Source organism: Cupressus sempervirens, chromosome 2 (assembly GCF_028749045.1).
Source record: "Cupressus sempervirens isolate cs-2001-9-10 chromosome 2, ASM2874904v1, whole genome shotgun sequence".
NCBI classification, from domain to species: Eukaryota; Viridiplantae; Streptophyta; class Pinopsida; order Cupressales; family Cupressaceae; genus Cupressus; species Cupressus sempervirens.
This window is the reverse complement of record NC_143119.1, coordinates 199,049,307-199,069,254: the sequence shown is the minus strand read 5'-3', so window position 1 is coordinate 199,069,254 and position 19,948 is coordinate 199,049,307. Positions and strand designations below refer to the sequence as shown.

Genomic DNA, 19,948 nt, shown 5'->3' with positions numbered 1-19,948 from the left:
TCAACATTATAAATCATGGATTGTGGAAATCTGATTGCATTAATCATCTTCCTTGGCAAGTTATCTCCTTATGACTAAGGTTTCAAGTCCACATCATCAATTATGATGCCACATCAACACACTTTTGCCAAGTTGTCGATAGGAGGTCAAATAAAAAGTGAGACCAATGATTGTACAAAAAGGGCATCCATAGATGTGACATCACATCATTCATTACTTTTTACAACTAAGGGTGCATTTAATTTAATTATGTATAGTCAATATTATACTAACAACTTTAAAGTCACAATTATTGATATAATATTATAAAAAAAGTTAGACATTAAGATAATAAGCATGAATATTAAACTAATAGAACACATAAACTAATAGAACACAGGTATTATTAAGGAGATATATTCTTTTCCACTAGAACATAAGTATTTTCAAAAAGAGAGTTTTTAGTTTTTTCCATAAAACACACCTACCTTAAATTAAATAAAAAAGGTGCCAGCGAGGCTTGACCACAATCATTTTGGGTCAAATGAAGCCTAAGTTTTTTATATCGGATTTAAAGTTTACAAATAACAGTTTCAAATATTCGGACAAAGACGTGCCGCAAACAAATCCATAGCCGCAAACAAATCCAGCCGTTGACAGGAAAATTAACGAAGAACGAACAGCCAAGAATATACTCTTCTTTTCACGGCCATTGAAGGTAAACTTGAATTAATCACTGTCACATTCCCTCGCAATATTCTTCAATTCCTACAGTCTATTCAGAAGACCGTTACAAGTTAAAACCTTGTTTATCGTTTCGTTTGCGGCGCTATTTGTAAGCCCCACAATTTTAAAAAGCTCATGTGATCATTATTTCTTTAAGAGTATAATTACAAAACAAGCCTGTAAAGTGCTTGTTATCATTCTTGTTTTATAAATTAGGTTATTAAAATACTGCACATTCTTTAAATAGTAGTAAAGGCAGCGTACAAACATGTAAATAAGATATGCCGGCCCGATGTTTTGGATCTCCTGATCTTTGCACAAATTTGTCGCATTTATCATCAATTTCGTTAAAATCCAGAGGAGAGGCGCTTGATTACATGTCTTTAATGCATGTTTTTTCTTGTCCCGACGGTCTTGACTTTTTCTTGCGATTCATGCCATTTATTTTGACATTTATTTTGTCCTTTTAGGCAGATAGAGTTTATTGTGAAGTGTAAAACAAATTTTCATGGCATATGATTGGGATTGTTGTGATTTGCAGCTTGGATCGATGCCTCTATTTTGCAGAGCTTCTACGTAGTTGAAGAGAACCTGAAAAGCTGCTGGAAAGCAGAGCAGGAGTTTTCGGAAGTTTCTAGAAGGCCAGAGGCAGATTTTCAGAAGTTTCTGGAAGAGTTTTGAAGGTTAAGTAGATTTTTTCAGAGCTCGGGGAAGAACACATGTCGTCCACGGTATCTTCACAGTGGCGTGAAAAGGCTACGGGATTCTTTTCGTCATCTAGTAAGTGTATTTTGTTCGTACTATTTTTTTTTTTTGCAAGAAGCGGTTACGAAATTAATTTCGGGAAAGTTTTGTGAAATAAATGTTCATTTAGAGTAAGTTTATTTATCAATATCGAGGACGAGTTTAGATCAAACGTAAGTTTGTAAATATCCGTGAATTTTCCTGGAAGAACTTCTGATCGAAGTACAATTTGTAAATAATTGCTTCAGAGGGTTTCTTGGTCTTGTAAATTTGACCTTTGATCGAAGCATGCTTTTTGAAGTTTGCGTGGACGAAGTTCTGTTGATTTGACAGTCAGACTTATTCTCTTTTAGTCTAACCTTAAGAACAGCGATTTGCCCTATTTTGTGCTCACACCCAGCCAGATGATATGATATTTTATCTAAATTTGACATATAAGTATGTCTCTTGAAGATTTGAACCTGGAGCTCCACTTTGGAAGCTCGTAAAGATTATGCCATTGTACTTCTGATGAATTTGTTCTGAATGGAAATTTGTAAGTTCTTGTGGATGCCAAATTAGTTAATGGGAATTCTGTTAGGCTAAGTAGCGGATTAAAATCGAATCTCTTGTTGAAAATTTCATAGCACATCAAATTCATTTCCAGTGTATCTTGCAATGAATGGAGCTGCTAAGCTATGCAATTATTTAGTTATAGCTGTTTTCCAACAACCTTTACGTGGATACTGAACTGAATCCAGCATATTGCGTTCGCCTGTTGGCTCAATTTTAGGAATGATTTCGTCTGTCTGATAAGTCACAACAAATTGAAGTACAAAATAAGTTAAAAATAATTGGATTTCGAGTCCATACAACTAAATTTTTGTAAAGCATTTGAAGAAAACCGTGTCAGTGTTTTTATGCAATTTTTCAAAAAGGGTAAAGAAATCTACTAAAATAATGTCCTTCAAACTTTCATAGCAAATGAAATTTGTTGTCTTCTGAGCAGATTTTGAGAACGGAACTGTTAGCTTTGCAATATTTAATTAGAGCTGTTTTGCACTGAACTTGCAAAAATCTTTGGGTGAATCGAGTTCAGAAGCACTATATTGTATTTTAGTCAATTTTAGGTTTTTATTGGCTTTCTTGTAAGATTTGGTGGTTGAAGTAGACACCATGACTAACACCATGACTAAATAACTTGAATTCTAATTAAAAATAAGAGATACCTGCAATGGATAAGATATGAAAGATAGATTGCTCACATGTGGTCACATTTGTAGTACGTCTTATTAAGCTATGAAAGTACAAGTCATATCAATATGTACGAACTACCCAATTAAGTCCATCCACCTCAGGCACATATAATGTAATGAAAAATAAACAAAATGCAAAGGAAAATAAGATGCACCAACACCCCTCCATAAGCATGGTATAGTCGGGTATGGATGGTCGGATCTTAGCAAACATGTAGCCATGTACAAAATGATGCCTTTTAGAGAACTAAGAAGGATAAATCATAAAACTCTTGTAAAGAAAAGATATGAGAGATGGATTGCTCACATGAGTTCAAGAGGTGGGTATATAGATGAATTTGATGCAACACCAAGGAGGAGATGTGGTCACATGTATAGTACATCTCTATTAAACTATGAAAGTACAAGTCATATAGATAAACTACCTGAGTTCATGCATCCACCTTAGGTGCATATAATGTGAGAAAACAAAATGCACCAACATCCCTCCATAAGCACGGTATAGGTGGGTATGGATAGATGGATCGCAGCAAATATGTAGCTATGTTACGTACCCATCTACAAAATGATGCCTTTTAGAGAACTTGGAAGGATAAATCAGAAAACCCATGTGAAGAAAATATATGAGAGATAGATTGCTCACATGAGTGCAAGAGGTGGGTATATAGATGAAAGTGAGAGGTGGGTATATAGATGAAAGTGATACAACGCCAAGAGGTGTCAATTTGCAACCAATCAGGGATAATAGGAGACGTGTTCACATTTATAGTACGTCTCTATTAAACTATGAAAGTGAAAGTTTTTGATTAAGTAAAACAGGTTTTGAAGGGCCCTTGAAACCTTGTATAAAGAAGCTAAAGATTTATACTGTTAAAGCCCATATAGGAAAGCATAACAAAAAGAAACAGAGCCAGCCACAGAACAAAAGCCAGCCACGAAAGGACCACAACTAGGCATACAACCAAAAGACACAAAAAGAAAACACAGTGAGGACCAAGAGATACAGCAAAACAATTATCCCATATTCTTGAGGAGCTCCGCAACTTGCAGCTCTAACTAGTCCATCTTCTCAGCAACATTTTTGATTTGCTTGATTTTAGTAGAAGCAGCAGTGGCTATCTTTCTGGTGCTGGCCTTGATCCTTTTACCAGGCCTATCTTGACTGTCTATGGGACCCCCTTGATCATCAACAACTTTTATGATAACCTCGTCTCCAGTCGAGTTCTCCAGCTTGCTGATAAGAATTTTGATGTGCTCATTGGACACCTTGAGTATTTTGTAACTCTGATCAGCAATACCTCTTAGAGTGTTTTCAATGCTGGCTAGCTTGTTGTCCAACTCTAGCACTTTAGCTTTCAACCTATAAAAGGCTGACATGTCAGTTAAGGATCCCATATTTGGGCTCTCCTTGTCAGCCAACTCAAAGACCTTTTGATTACTCACTTTACCCTCCAAGGCAGCCATTCCTATCACTGATATCACTTATCTCATGATACAACCACTTGATGGAGTTAAAATTGTCCAACTGACTGTTCTTGGCATTGTTCAATGTATCCGTCTTAGGCTCTTTGCTGGAATCACTTACTATTAGCAGAGGGATTAATTAATTCTTTGAGATTAATTTTTCTTGGCTCCTCTCAACCAACTTGTTGGAAATTTGTTTAGCGCTCCCCTCGGGATTTGTGACAAGGGCTTAACCACCTCCTGTGTACTATAAGTTGAGTGGTTGTATCGAGCATTGACAGATCGGTCTTTTGGTGCAATGGCAACCCCACTCTAACAAGTGGTATCAGAGCTTGGTCACAGGTTCAGATCCTCAGACCCTCAAAATGCTGGGGGCGAGATTATTGGAAATTTGTTTAGTGCTCCTGAGAAGGGCTTAACTGCCTCCTGTGTACTATAAGTTGAGTAGTTGTATCGAGCATTGACAAATCGATCTTTTGGTGCAATGACAACCCCCCACTCTAACACAACCATCGAGTCAATTTTTTCCCTGGCAATACCCAACCTCACAGTGTTCATGTCTAGGTTTTTCTAAACAATCTTCCTCATCCTAGGCGGCGTGCTAGTCACAGGGGGGGTGAATAGGGGTGTCTCCCATGGGAAGTTGAGTTTGCTCCACAGAAGAAACCTAGTAAGACCATGATCTTTAGTTAATTTGGTTGTTTGAAGGGCAGCCATCACCTCCGCACAGTGGTTAGTCTGGATTCCCAAGGGTAGTGCCATTGCGGCCAGGCATATGAAAGTAGAAGTAAAAGTTATAAACTACCCAAGTAATACATCCACCTTAGGTGCATATAATGTAAAAAATAAATAAATAAAATACACTACACCCTTCCATAAGCATGGTATAGGTGGGTATGGATAGATGGATCTTACCAAATATGTAGCATTGTTAGGTACCCATGTACAAAATGATGCCTTTTAGAGAATTGGGAAGTATAAATCATAAAACCCATGTGAAGAAAAAAAGTCCCTCTAAAAGAAAGAGAACATGAGAGAAACATGCAATCTCTTGCTCTGATGGTGGATTCTTGATATTAAATGCTGAAAATAATTTAGGATCCTTGAACAACATTTCTCCCTGAAAGAAGAAACAAACATAAAGGTGGGTATGTAAATTTTTCTATTTTTAAAACATAATATGAAGTAAGAAAATTATAATGAATCTCTCTAGGAATTATAGGAGTCCCAAACCTAACTAAAAAAACTGACATCTAGGAAGCTTTGGAAATGGGTATACAGAATAGGTGTCAAAGTTGTAGATGAGGTACTTAAAGGCAATGATGCGGAGGTGACAAAGTTAGAGCGGAAGTTTAGCCACCCCTCCAAGAGTGGAACATATGTAGGACTTGGATGACTATAGAACAGTTGGTGAGCACGCATGAGGCAAGGCAAAATGGTTAGAATAATCGTATTGTAAATATGACTTTTCTAGATAGGCTAGAAGCTTACTAATTTTGTATTAACTCTTTTCACACTGACAATAAAAATTGCGTACTAGTCAAAATTACAACCAATAATGCTAGGATATGAAGTTTTGTCATACCATACAATCATTTTCTCAAAAGTACTAGGTTGGGGAACAGGTTGAATTGTTTTGCATTAAGCTTAACAGGCATCTTAAACAGAGTGTAGTATGTAAGTAAAATATTGCACATTTCTTAAATTTTAGGGCTGCATTTGTCTGTCTGATAGGTTGAAATCAAATTAAAGCAAAATATTCTGCAGAATTTTTTATAGCAAATTGATTATCTTTTTTAAGGATATCGTAAAAGCCCCAGTTTCTATTTTTTAGTCAATGTTTGTTTCCGTCAAAAGCTGAATAGAATCTTTAGCAGATCACTGTATACCGTAAAGTATAGTACTGGAGGTTAGTCAATTTTAGGGCTGCTTTTTTCTGTTGCATACGTCAGAGCTAATCAAAGTTTAATAAGTAGTGCTAAAAACTCTGTAGTAAGGAAAACCATTTACTTTCAGATCAAATCACCAAGAATTAAACTGCCAAAATTTACAATTTAGTAAAGTTCTCTGATTACTTTAACTTTGAAAAGTCTTAACAAGCTGCAATACAAAAGGAATATCAATTCTTTTTGGAAGAGGGAAGAGGTTGAGTCATTTATCCCTAGTGATGCTGATGTTGATTTCATGAAAGATGAAGATGTGGCCATTTGTTCTAGATATTTCAACTTTTTTACAGTCTGAATATATGAAATAAAAAAGAAACTGGCCTGCCTACCCTGCAAAAAGGAGGAAGAAATCAAGAATTGAAAACTTGTGGACATTGAGGTTGGTAATCAATGCTCTATTTACATTTTTTGTGGCTGTTTCACAAGTCAAGGAGGATGTTGAGGAGGTAGCTTCTGATGCTGACAAATTTCTAATTCAAAACTCCTCTATTGATCCTTTAAAAATAAATAAATGTAAAGGTGGTTAATCTAAAGCTGAAAGTTTATGTTTTGAAGCCATGGTTATTGTATTTTCTTTGAAGCAAAATGGACTATGTAGCCTTTTCTTTCCTGCAATTGAAGGAGAATGACCTTGACCTGTACATGATCATATGTTCTCTCCTTCTGAAAGATTTTAGTAGTTTCTTGATCTCTTCTTCTCATTTTATTTCTTCTGTTGAAGGATTTTAGCAGTTTCTCAATCTTGTCTTCTCAATTTAGTTCTTCTATTGCTTTGGAGCTGTTTCTTGGCTCTTAGAATTTTCTTTCCCTTTCTTGTTCATGAAGGGGAGCTTCTGATGTGTACTGTGATTTTGGTTCTTTTCCTATGGAGGAGGGCTTCAATTGATCACGTCATCTTGCTTGATAAAAATATGTTTTAAAAAAAATGAAAATTTGATGTCAAATTTAGGAGCAAATAAAGGTAAACATCTTTGCAGTATTTTTTTAGGAAAGCTTGTTATTTGTTCTGCACAGATCCCTGGGAACTAAACTACTGCACTGTGCAATTATTAGTCAAAGTTGTCTTGCATTAATTCTAAGACAAATCTTCAATGTAAGGTAATGTTAAAGAAACATAAAAAAATAGTCCATATAGTTTGAAATACAGTTATTAATTGGTTGGTTAGGTTGGATTTGTTATTGGAACCACATTAGAGGAAGGATATTTTCCCATTTGCTGAAGTCTGAGTTTCATTCCTGGAGATTGAACTTAGCAATTTTCTCATGTTTGTCAATATGGTATTGTAAGAACCATCAGAGCACCTTGACCTTGAGAGTTCAGTCCAAATTACCTTTGCTTTTAAAAGGGCATAGCTTTAATTCCTTTGGGGCTCTAAGCCAATATGGGCGAAACTTTGGCATGCATGCAACCCACCAAAAGCTCCAGTATTATCTTTTGGGTTTACATCTAGTAGTAAAGTGACACAAGTTTAAGAGATTTGACTGCAGAGCACAGAAGAAACATGCAAAATGGTTAAACCTCTGCTTTATTTTGATAAGCTTTTATAAAATGGCAAGGCTAAGTTGCTAACAATTAGCCCACTAACCAAAAGCATCCTTGGTAGGTTCTTTTTCTGTAGAGCAGAAATTTTATATTAATATTTCAACTGTTTTTGTGGGAAGATCCTCGGATAGTGGCCTATATGAATAAATAATTTGCTGAAATTTTATATAAAAAAAACATAACCTGTTTGAGATCTGTTGTAAATTTATATTTGTTTGAAGAAGGTGGACATAAATGAATTCTTCTTATTGTCTGTCTATCTGAGCATGCTTGGTGGTTACAATTATTTATCTGCCTGTCTGAAATATGCATCTTGGGGCACATTGATATTTCTAGGACAATATCTATAATGTTTGAATTTTGTATTTGAAAGTTGTGCTGAAATACATGCCACATTATTTTGAGCAGATGGGGGGAAACTCTAGGAAGTTGATAGGAGATGATTTCCACAGCAAGCCAAATTGTGGTATTGCTTTCAGGATTCAACTGTGTAGTTTTTATGTGAAACTCATTTACCCATGTTTCATGAGTAGTGGTTCACGAGAACCCATCTCTCATGAGAATGAATGGAACACTTAGCACTCATTGCATCTAGTTGATGCTCACAAAAGTGAAGCATTGGGATTTGCCAGGAGGCCACACATCCTAATACCACCCTAGCTCAAGTGCCCTTAGCCACAAAGTTTCCTCCAAGGTTAAGCCCATTTTGCTTGCAACCCACCCCATTTTTAAAACCTTCATCAAGTATTATGCCTTATGAACCATTCATTAGCCACAAAGTTTCCGCCAAGGTTAAGCCCATTTTGCTTGCAACCCCATTTGTAAAACCTTCATCAAGTTTAATGCCTTATGAACCATTCATTATAAACCCCCTTAAGCTCATCGATTGATGAGTAGGAGATATTTTTTACAACAAGTCAAATTGTGATATTGCTATTAGGATTCAATTGTGTAGTTTTTCAGTCAAAGCAATTGACCCATATTTTATGAATACTAGTTCATAAGAACCCATCTCTGATGAGAATGATTTGAACACTTAGCACTCATTGCATTTACGTAATGCTCATAGAGGTGAAGCACATCGACTTCTTGGGAGGTCACCCATTCCAGTATTATTACAGCTCAAGTGTGCCTAACTACAGAGTTTCCTCCAAGGTTAGTTATAGTCAAATTGATATGATCATGAGTTTCATTATTGATGGTAAATCATCATTAGATAAATTTTTTTTTATATACATATATTATTATATATATAATATAAAATATATATATTACATATATTGTATTATATATATAATAATGTTTATATTATACATATGGTTATTTATATTATTAATATACTAACTAATGATTTTTAAACGTTGGAGACATGTCTCTTCATGTTTGCTCTCATACTTATATGAGATCCAAATTTGCATTTGGAACATATCTATAACAATGACAATATAATTACATTTGCAGAACCCATTCATGTTACTTAACATGGTATCAAAGCCTAACTGCAAATGTAAGAAAATAAAAATATACACTGAATCATGATATGGGAATTGATTACAGTGTGGATGATTAATGAATTATTATTAGTATAGAAATACTTGGTTGGATGATACCAACCTAGTTGATGAGGTCATGCATTTGGAAGAGGCGACTCTGTTAAAGACGTCTGATGATAGCAACCTGATCATTCATGATATCATCTAGTTGATAGGATTGAGAATATCTGAATCAAATAGAATTTCATGCATGCTAACTTGGCTTGATGTCTTAAGCGAGAATCAGAAGCTCAATCAAATTAAATGAACTTGGCTTATGAGGGAGGAAACTAAACCTTATACAAACTTGATGAGGATTGCATTCTTTCAATAAAAAAAGCCGTTGAGAGTTTTAGCGTTGGAGAATTTGTTAATGAGGAGGGGAGCACATATTAAACAAGCAGCGCTTGGTACTAAGGACACACAGACAAATCACAGGTGGTCCGAGGAGAAAGGGCATGATAGTCGACAAGGACAGACAAGTGCCTGCAATTGTGTCTTGCTTGAGACATGTGGACGAAAAATTAGACAAGGAAGGGGATATTACTACAACCACGACCAAGTAAACTTTGTTGAACCCTGCATAGGTGCCGATGTATTCTATAACAACCCCATGACCATTGATGTGACCAGTGAATAAGGTATGTGAAAAATATCAAGAAGGCCCGATTCCAATCGAGTATAATAGAAGGGGATCACGAGAACTCAGAGAGAATTATACCTCGACTTGACATAAAATAAGGACAACTAGATATTAAGGTGCCTGTATAAAGGAAAATCACGATAATATAAGGTGGACCCTATCTAGGGTTTAAAATATCGACCCTCCATATGCCCAATGAAGAAACAATGGGAAAGATTTGGAACGACATTTGTATCTGTCAGAACATCAATACTCTCATATTATATGGTATTTGGCACTTGTAAATTGGATGGGCTACAACAGATGTATCATCTCTTTTGTTATTAAGAAGAATGATGCATGGATGAGTCACAATCTCCATAGTAAGCTTCTGTTTACTCTATGTTAGCCAATGTTACCATCACGTCTATTCCATAAATCAAAACGTTTATAGAAGAAAAGATATATGTTATTGTAGAATCTATGTTCGATGAGTCTACTCTAGACGAAAACTTCCAGGAATAAGCAAGTGCAGGGTTGTAGTGCCTCTCCCATTTGACTTTTGTAAGTCATCCCGATGGATGCAACCTTGTTGATCTATCTGTGTGGAGTGATCGTGATTGGGACCATGAGTGGTCTACACCCTTGTGGTGATTGGATTTATGTTACTATATCATTTGCTTTGGTTATGATGTGTTAGATGTTTCATTGAGGTTTATGCTTGTGGTTACCAGGATCAATGTGGTATCATGAGGTTGTTTTGTGATTACCGTGAGATGTGTGCAGAGATTGCACTGTGTATTATTACCATGCTACACTGGACTAGGTTTTTGTAGTAATTGTTAGTTATGTTTATGATGGTGTTTGCTTATGTGTTTTAAGTGCCTTTAACGTTGTGTAAACTACCATTATTAAATGCTTAAATAATTAGAAATAGATTGTTCATGTTTGATTCATTGGTTATGTGTTGCGGATATTTACCTTGTTATATTCTGATTTGAGAGATATTTGTTACTCGTTATGTTTTACGTTTGAGATGACCTGAGGGTCAGAGGTTATACTTTGATTTTAGTATCATAGATGTTAGACTACTATGTTGTTCAATTGATCATATTGCATAATGATGCCATTTTGAGATGATAGTGTGTTTTATGATGATATCTGATTATCTGGTATTTGGACATATCTTTAATTATGTTATGTGATGGATTTAATGCTATAGTTATTTACTTCATTCTTGCTTCACTATGTTATATGTGAACGTGAGTGATGTAAATAGATTATTTCAATATAATTGAATAAATGGTTAAATTATGTTATTTAATGCATTTATTGCTTCGACTATGTTGTTATATGCAATTGTACTTGATTATGTTGTTTAGTGTGCAGGATTTATATCCTTGGTAGTGGCACATGGAGTTAGTGATTCAACCATTCATATTTTACTAATGTTGTCCCTATATGGTCGATGTATCCTTATTTTAATTGTTTAATTAAACCTTTAGGTGATTATTAAATCTGAACTCATTTGCATTATGTGATTAGACCAGTAAGCGTGTCTATGCATTTAGAGGTTCGCTTTGTTGCAGAAGTTGTTAAGGAAATTTCTGTGATTTTGGGGTTTTTGGGCTTTATTTTATTTTATTTTAATTTCTGACAGCTTTGCCATAGATGAATTCCTATTTTTAGGAATAACCTGTTTTCATTTGGGTCGATTCGGGTTTAAGTAGGTTGGCTGGATATTTTTCCTAATCGATTTCGAGGGAATAAGTATCCAAAAAGGAATTTAATTCCTCACTTCTCACATTTGAATTAAAAAGTTTGAGAGTAAAACCCAAAATCCTCTTCATAAGGAATGACTGTTTTGTTCGTTGTGGGAGCTATGAGTGTGGGATCATCACGAGATTGGTCTCGTTGGATCAGCTCAAGGAGAACTTGGATTGCTGTGATTTTCGGCCACTACTGCAGGATTTTTATTATATGGTTCAGATTCTTGTTTTGCCCTTTTGGCTATGAGGTAGGGCTCTCCTGTTTTATTGTTTCAGCTTCGGTTTTTGGTAGTCGTTTGTTAGGTGGCTGAGAACTAGTGTTCCCCTCTGTTTTTGTTTGCTGGTTTTGCCTAGTTGGTTGGTTATGAACATTTTCCCCATTTTTGGGATGGCGTTTGGGGTTTCGCATTGTTATGTTGGCCGTTTTTACATACGATGTCTTAACCTAAATTTTATTGGATTTTTAGGGTTTTTGTGCCCAAAGACCAAATGGGTTTTAATTTGAAAGTTTTTACAATTTTTGGGGGTTTTACCTCATTTTGCGCGCTACCTTGTTTTCTTGGGTTTTTTTTGGCATGAGTTTGGTCGTGGACCCGGATCATCCGTTTGGATGTTAGTCAGACCATTGTTGGACTTTAGTGTTTGCATTTGGATGCTTGCCACATCCGTGCTCCTGACTTTGTGTTCGGTTGAGTTATTTTTATTTGGTGTTATGGTTTCTTTTGGATCTTTGCTTTTGTTTCGTGGACACTAGGATTCGTGTAGAATCCATACTCCCGGATTGAGGTTGGTCGAGTGAGTTCATGATGTTGTGGTTTTGTTGCATCATTGGGATTTATGTAGAATCCATACTCCTGGATTGAGTCCGGTTAAGTGAGTTCATGATGTATGGTTTTATTGCTCTTTGGGATTCGTGTAGAATTTGTCCTCTCGAGCTTGTTTCGATTGAGTGATATTGTGCTTGTGTTCTCATCTAGTCCTTGTGTTATGATCTTTGTGATGGTGGTGCGCAACACATGAGGACGTGTGCGTACATTTGTCAGGTGACTTGCGAGGCTCAATCTTTCGTGGTACTTCCAGAAGTTATGATGATGTGGTTGTTTTTTGGATTATCTTATGCTTTACTTCTAGCATGTTAGATTTCCTTAATCTTATGTTGTAGCATATTTTAGTAGTGACATCCTCATAAGATAGCTCTGACGATTTGGTTAGTAGTTTGGGATGTTACGTGCAGGGGATGGCTAGGACCCACGATAGTCTTATGACGCTATTAACGGTTGGGAGGAACCGCGTACTTAGTTTGGTTGTTTAGTTATTGCGATGTTATTTCTGTACATTGTGATGTTGCTTTTGTACACTGCGATGTTGCTTTCAGTTATTTCTCCTCACTGCTATGTTAGATGGTTAGATGCAGTTTTCGTCTTTTAGTTATTTTGCTCGAGTGTTTGTTCCTCGATCTACGAGAATCCGGTACTCCCCGGTGTGGAGGAAATTTATTTCCTAGCTTTTTACCTTTATGTTTTCTAGCTTATTGATTTGCACCCTCAGTGAAATTGTGCTTTCTCACGTGAGAATGCAAATTTTCCCATGGTGTGTTGGGTTTCCTTGCGTGGCTTGTGGTGTATCCTTGTGCGAAAGCCCACATGAGTTTGGGTGTTTTGGTTGCTAGGCCAAGCATGTCCTCGCGCAAGATGGCGTTTCCTTGCGTGGGTCTGTGTACTTTCTCGTGCGAAGAGGTACTTCCTTGCGTGAGACTATCAGTTGTAATTCTCTCACGCAAAAAATAGGGGGCATCTCCACTATTTTTCAGAGAATGCAATTTGGACTTTGAGTGCCCTTTAAGAATGCTAGTGGTTCCTTGATTCAACACATTGGAGATTAGAGATTTTGTGTTCTGATGTTTGTCTTTGGTTTTTGTTCTTGAGTTTGTGCGTGTCAGTTCGGTAGTGGCGTTTGGAGATTCGTTGATTGCCGGAATTGTTGGTGAAGTCTTTCGTTGCGATCTTTGTGATCCCTGTATGATGTTGTCATGTGCATTCATACTTGTAAAAAATAAATCTTGGCTTATATTGAATCCTTGTTCCAAGGATCTCTGGCGGGGCATTACAAGGGTTTTGATACGAGATTGAAAACTATCTCCCCCCTCATCATGTGACCGAGGTATGCTTCTGCATAGCCTCCTGACAGCGTTCATCTTGGAGAAAGATCAATCAAGGGATGAAAAGCTGATCTCTTAAATTGACACAAGTGGATTATTATATCGACATCAAGGGGCTATTATATCAGCAAACAAGAATAGAATATTATTCATATTGCCACGATGGCAAATACAAGATGAAAAGCATGTTCGAAAAGGAGATTAAACATAAATGAGTGAATTCCTTACTAAGTGAATAGAATAATGATTATGGATTACTATCAAATTCTCATGCATTGGCAAGAAATAATACATAACTCCCGAAAAGATTAGGCAAATAAGATAGGGGTGATGTGTAAATACAAATGCACTGGGACCCAAGATTGAGCATATATGAAAAGGTATGAGGAATATTTGACCCTCTATTATATATTGTGAAGAGTAACCTCACTCGCGAAATTTACAAGGTCTGAGAAAGAGCATTTAAATTCTATATGTTTGTTATTCTATTTCATAATTAGGTTATTTATTTTATAAAAAGATGAAGGATTAGATTATTATTGAGAGTTGTCGTGTTATAATAAACTAATCCTCAATATTATAAAAAATTATAATATTGTTATGAAATATCATTATAACAATCAAATTGAGTCTAAATATGCATTGGTAAAATGATTAGTTTTTAATGTGATTATACATTGTTCTCTTGTAAGGAATCTAATGTAATAATTAATACTATCAGTAAATGACAGATAAGTCTATAAGAAGAATTGCATTGATTATGTAGTGGATAGGGAGTGTGAACAAGGGGAAGAGTAAAACACCCATGTTGGGGTAAGAGAGTTCCACATAGGTTGTGTCCAACGTCGAGCAGTTGTAAATCTACCATCCCTTATGTGATGTGATATATGTAGAAAATGGATGTTATTTGGAATTTCTAATAGAATTTAGTGATGATATTTACAACTTGGTCTAGATACAATTAATTAAATCAAGTTTCAACTTCTAGTGAATCTCATATCCTTTGTAGGATCATTCTAAGCCGACCTAATAGAAGGGGACATTAAAAGTAATAAATAATTGTTCCGATTACAATATTAATGTCTAATGGTATGAAAGACTATATAAAAGGATATTGATGTATAGTTAAGTATTTATCCTTGAGTATTTTATTTAGCTATTAATATAGTCTCTCTCTCTCTCCCATATTTTTTATAAGAGCTATGTGCCTTGATTTTTTTTCCTCTGGGAATGTTATTACAGGAAAAGAGGGAGATTGAGAATCAGAGGCAGGTTGATATTTTAGGAAACCTTGAAAGAGAGGGAGAAGATTGAGAATGCTATTTAGCTAATCTTCGATGATCTCAGTCTTATTGATTAAGAGGGAGTAAACAATGTTGAGATGGATTGCTCTAGTGATCAATAAATTGCCATTGTCAAGAGGACTGTGATTCATACATCGTGATCATGTGATTTTAATGGGTCTACCCCCTGTGCACATCATGAGGAAGTGATGACTTCTAAATGATGTCACTTGTATTTGTAGAAGTTACTGTAAGGAAATTTGAGTTGTGAGACGTTAGTGAAGTATTTTAAGAATTCATTTGAACCATCTACAAGTCTCTCCTTGATGAATGAAACTTGACTTATGGGTTGTAGAGTCATTCATGTCACACATACTTAATCAAGATATTGGTGTATTGTGGACGAGTTTGATAAAATAGAAGGACATGTTTGCTTATACTGTTAAACTAAATAAATGTTTGGACCTTCAATGGATGGAAAGAGCATGTTGGAACTTAGAAAGGAGTTGTCATATTTGATACAAAATTGTTCAAACAATATAAGAATGAGTGGAAATTTTACATTGTGGGTTGAATAATAGTCTTTTTCCATTCCCACTTAAACCTAATTTAGAGGGGAGATGTTCCATTCTCAATCTAAAAGGACAATTTCAGACTCTTCATGTGCAGATAAGTATTTTTATCTTTTACATTTATCTTCTCTTTGTAGTCTCTCTCTTATTTGTAATTCTATACATACTATAAGGGTTATTTGCTTCAATCTTTTCCTTTATGGTTGAGGATGTTCTTACAAGAAAAGAAGGTTGGTACTTTACATATGCTACCAAATATTGTGCAGACACAATCTAATCATAGTAGCTCCAAAGACCCTGATGATCAAGATGGATTAAGTGAGGCTCTTGAAGCAACCATCTTTGATGATTGAAATTATGAGATCCTTCTACATTAAGAGGGAGTATGACACTTCTTCTATGGCAATGTAGGAGCTTAGAAGATTGATACTCAAAGGGAGTCTAGAAATACATGTGGGTGACTGCATGATGTTGATGGGCCTACTCCTACGTATATTATGAGGAAGTGATGACTTATCACTAGAAAATCAAACATTTGATATTAGATTTTGAGTGAGTTCGACATGCATTCTTGGGTGAAGAGAGTTTCTGAGGAAGTAACTAGAGGACTTGATTTCCCAAAATTGATGTTCAGAGGGAGAAATTTTGAGATGCAATCCTTTGTGGATGATATCTTCTCTATGAGGAGAAGATCTAAGAGAAATTCTTTGTAATGCGCTCTCCTTTATGAGAGAGAAGTCTAAGGTGAAAACCTTTGTTCCACCCTCTAGTAGTAGCTATGGTGGGTCCACCCTCTGACTTGGTTCATGGTGGATATCATGTGAGTTAATACATGATGCTGTTGTGATTATGTCATGAAAGGTGATGATTTTTCATTGATGTATATATTTAGAGGGGAGCTGTTGAAAGGTGACGATCTTATCAATAGTTGGACTTGTTATCATAACAAACTACATTAAATTGTTGTCCCAGAGTGCTAGATGTTATGGTAACGAACATAAGGTAACTATTGAAAGATGACGATCTTATCAATAGTAGACCTATCTCCTAACACCAAAATGTGTTGGCGCGAGTGTTATTATGGTTCTTCGGGCCGGATTTTGCCAGATACCATGAAATTAAATTGTTATGGTTCTTCCAGCCGGATCTTGCAGGACATCTTAACATAAATTTATTATAGACCACACTTAAGGTGGTGTTTAAACTTATATTAAAGTTATAGAATTTGCTTCAATTCCCTCTTTGCTAAACAAGAAGTATTGAGAAATTTAGCCTCATCGTGAATCGAAGCCATTTCCATATGTAATATATGTTATTATATATATGTGTGTGTTGATAGATTTATGTTGATATCCTTAAATATGCCATTCTAGGAATATCATACTGAGATGATATCTCTTCATATACTCAAGAACATAATATGCTCTATATCAATCCTTCCTAACTAAGAGGGAGTGCTAAGTTTGTAGTTATAATCAGATTGATATGATCACGAGTTTCATATTGATGGTAAATCATCATTAGATAAATATTCTTTTATATACATATATTATTATATATATAATATATAATATATATTACATATATTATTATATATATAATATATAATATAGATTACATATATTATATAATAATAATAATAATGTATGTATGTATTATACATATGGTTATTTATATTATTAATATACTAACTAATGATGTTTAAACCTTGGAGTCAAGAGACATGTCTCCTCTCATACTTATATGAGATCCAAATCTGCACTTGGAACATATCTACAACAATGGCAATATAATAATATTTGCAGAACCGATTCATGTTACTTAACACTTTGCTTGTAACCCATTTGTAAAACCTTCAGCAAGTGCTGTGCCTTATATAGGAGTGAGTCTAGGATCTTGTTTTCTTTCTGTCAACCGATATGTCTAACTAAAACAATGCATGAGCATTTCACACATGCATTAGATACACTCTGCAAAACTTCCCATTTACCAAAGGGAAAAAATGAAACTAAAGAATTCAAGAAATACAGGTTTCGGTTTGCCAAAAATCTTTGACATGTCCAATCTACGGCTGCAAATGATTTTGATTGTAATTCTTTGCCTGAGGATGAGATACTTTTCTTTTCTATAGTCAATATGGATATATTTCTTGTTGCCAGAGTCCTATATTAAACACAAAACAAATCAGTAAATTAGGGGTTCAACTTATCTTTGGTTCACACTAATCTGGTAAGCTACAAAAAAACACACTGGGTACTTTTTGACAAAGCATAACAGAAACACCAGCTAATTGTAATGTAAGTGAGCTTGCTCTAGTCACAGGGTCGAAGAGAATTTCTAAATTGCAATGTGAGCATCCAAATTACTCATAAGCTACTCATTATTGACATATGTGGATAATTTATTAAAAAACAGCAGATGAATTCTGACGTGACTGCTTTATGCTGCACTTGTGTTAGGTATCATACTGTTATCATGACAATCTATTTCTAATTCTTGTTTGATACAGGTATCAAGCTAAAACAGGCAAGCCATACAGCAGGAGCATTTGTAGAAGAGGTTGCGAAGGATGCAGGGTCTAGTGTTGCAGAAGCAGCTGAACGTGCTGGAACTGCAGTAAGATCACGGTGGTCTCTTCTTCAGCAAACAAGACAGCAGCAGCCTTCACCATTGTCACAAGATTCTATGCAGGAACGTATTCTTTCTGCTGCTGCTTCAACAAGTATACTGTTGAAGAGGAGCATTTCAGAAACAAAAGAAAAGGTTGCTTCTGGAAAAGTTGTTGTGGGAGAGGTATGTGCTTTTTAAGAATCTTTCCCTTTAACAAAGTGCTTATCATCCATAACTGCCTTCTTTGCATCATCATTGTGTCCAATTCCATAGTTTTTGCATTGAGCAGTTTGATAGAGAATGTTCAACTTCATATCTTGTTCATTAACTTGTGGCTGGACATCAGCTCTACAAGTTTCAACCATATATACCTTAATGAGCTCTTCAAATTTCTCTGTTTTGCAGCAATTCTGTCTTGCTTTAGAGCTAGAGATTATTGAGAATAAATAATTTTCTCTTACATAGAATAAGAATATAATGGCCAAGGTCATCATGAGATGTTTCATTTGCTGTGGTCCTCCTTTCCTTTGTCTTATCTCAGTTTAGCTCCTTGTAGATGGGTGATCAATTTGTTCCTTTTTTCTTAGAGTTCTCCATTGGCGATGCCTGTTCCCTTTTTATGCATAGGGAATGGCTCTCCACCTGCAGTGTTCAGATAAAGTTGGAGATTTCTTTTAAAAACTTGATGAATCATCACTGTCTAATAGAGGTGGTCCTTTGCAATTGTAATATTAAATATTACTAGCAGTTGCATACTTTAGTGCATGCAACGATAAGCCAATAGGTTTATGTTTTATTTTTAATTTAATATTAAAAATATTAAGAAAATATTTGTCATAGACATGTTGCAGGTTGTAGGATTTTGGTTATATGTGATGGTTGGTGTGAATATTAACTTAGAGCTGAGGTTTTCAGCTTGTATACCCCCTTAAACGAGAATTAAATATTTAGAGGAATTTTGTTTGTTAAATAAATGAAGAAATATATCATATGACAGAAATCAATACCCATAATAACAAAATTCAAAATTTAATTTTCTGAATTAAATAAATGTAAAATTAAATTCTAAAATTCGATTCCATAGATTTAGTTATTTTAGTTCTCATACATATAAAACAAAAACTAACGTTTTCAAGTTGGACATGCATGAAACTTGAATTTGAAAGAAATGCGTACATGAATCTTCAAAATAATTAATTTTTTTTAGTTTAAAATTGTTTAATTATTATAAAGTTTTATCTTTTTACTATGAGGAAAATAAATTGAGACAAAACGGGAAAACTACTACTAATAAGGACTTATTATACTCATAGAAAACTTTACTACTACATAAAAATTTAAAATATTAACTTTGTAAGGCAATATCACAATAAAATTGAGAAAAGAATTAAATGATAGCATTGCTTTAATCTTAAATTGTAAACAATAATAATTTTTTTTCTGATCGGTAAAAGGCTTAAAGCCTTATATATTATGAACAATATAAATTATACTGTTTTTTCCCTGTTCAAGTACAGGCACTGGGGGAAAGAATGGGGCAAAAACCCCCAGTATTGCCTGGGACATTTCCTGCCCTGTATATATATGGTACAATTGCCTTTGTTTTAGCAAATGTCTTGAGAGGGCACACCCTCCCTTACATTTTAGTTCTTCATATAACTTTTTCACATCTTTATTGAATTTAAATATGGAGCGTGGAAGATTTGCCTTCCTTTTGTACAATGAGATTTATACATTTATTGGTACCCTTCTCTTGGGTTTTTTG

The 19,948-nt window shown here is 35.1% G+C and overlaps 1 protein-coding gene across 4 annotated transcripts in view; it reads left to right on the top strand.

Moving 5' to 3' along the window:
* The first annotated feature begins 543 nt into the window (after positions 1-543).
* The window catches only part of LOC149571762 (small G protein family protein / RhoGAP family protein), a 79,472-nt gene continuing 60,067 nt past the window's right edge, over positions 544-19,948 (top strand). For 2 of the 4 annotated variants that reach the window (XM_089813171.1, XM_089813168.1), the window contains exons 1-3: positions 803-1,093; positions 1,247-1,485; positions 18,083-18,366. In XM_089813171.1, the coding sequence (XP_089669297.1) occupies positions 1,425-1,485; positions 18,083-18,366 (345 nt within the window). In that variant the 5' untranslated portion in view covers positions 803-1,093; positions 1,247-1,424. Of the gene's footprint in view, positions 698-802; positions 1,117-1,246; positions 1,486-18,082; positions 18,367-19,948 lie in introns of those variants that run through there. The other 2 variants (XM_089813170.1, XM_089813169.1) reach the window with 2 other exon arrangements.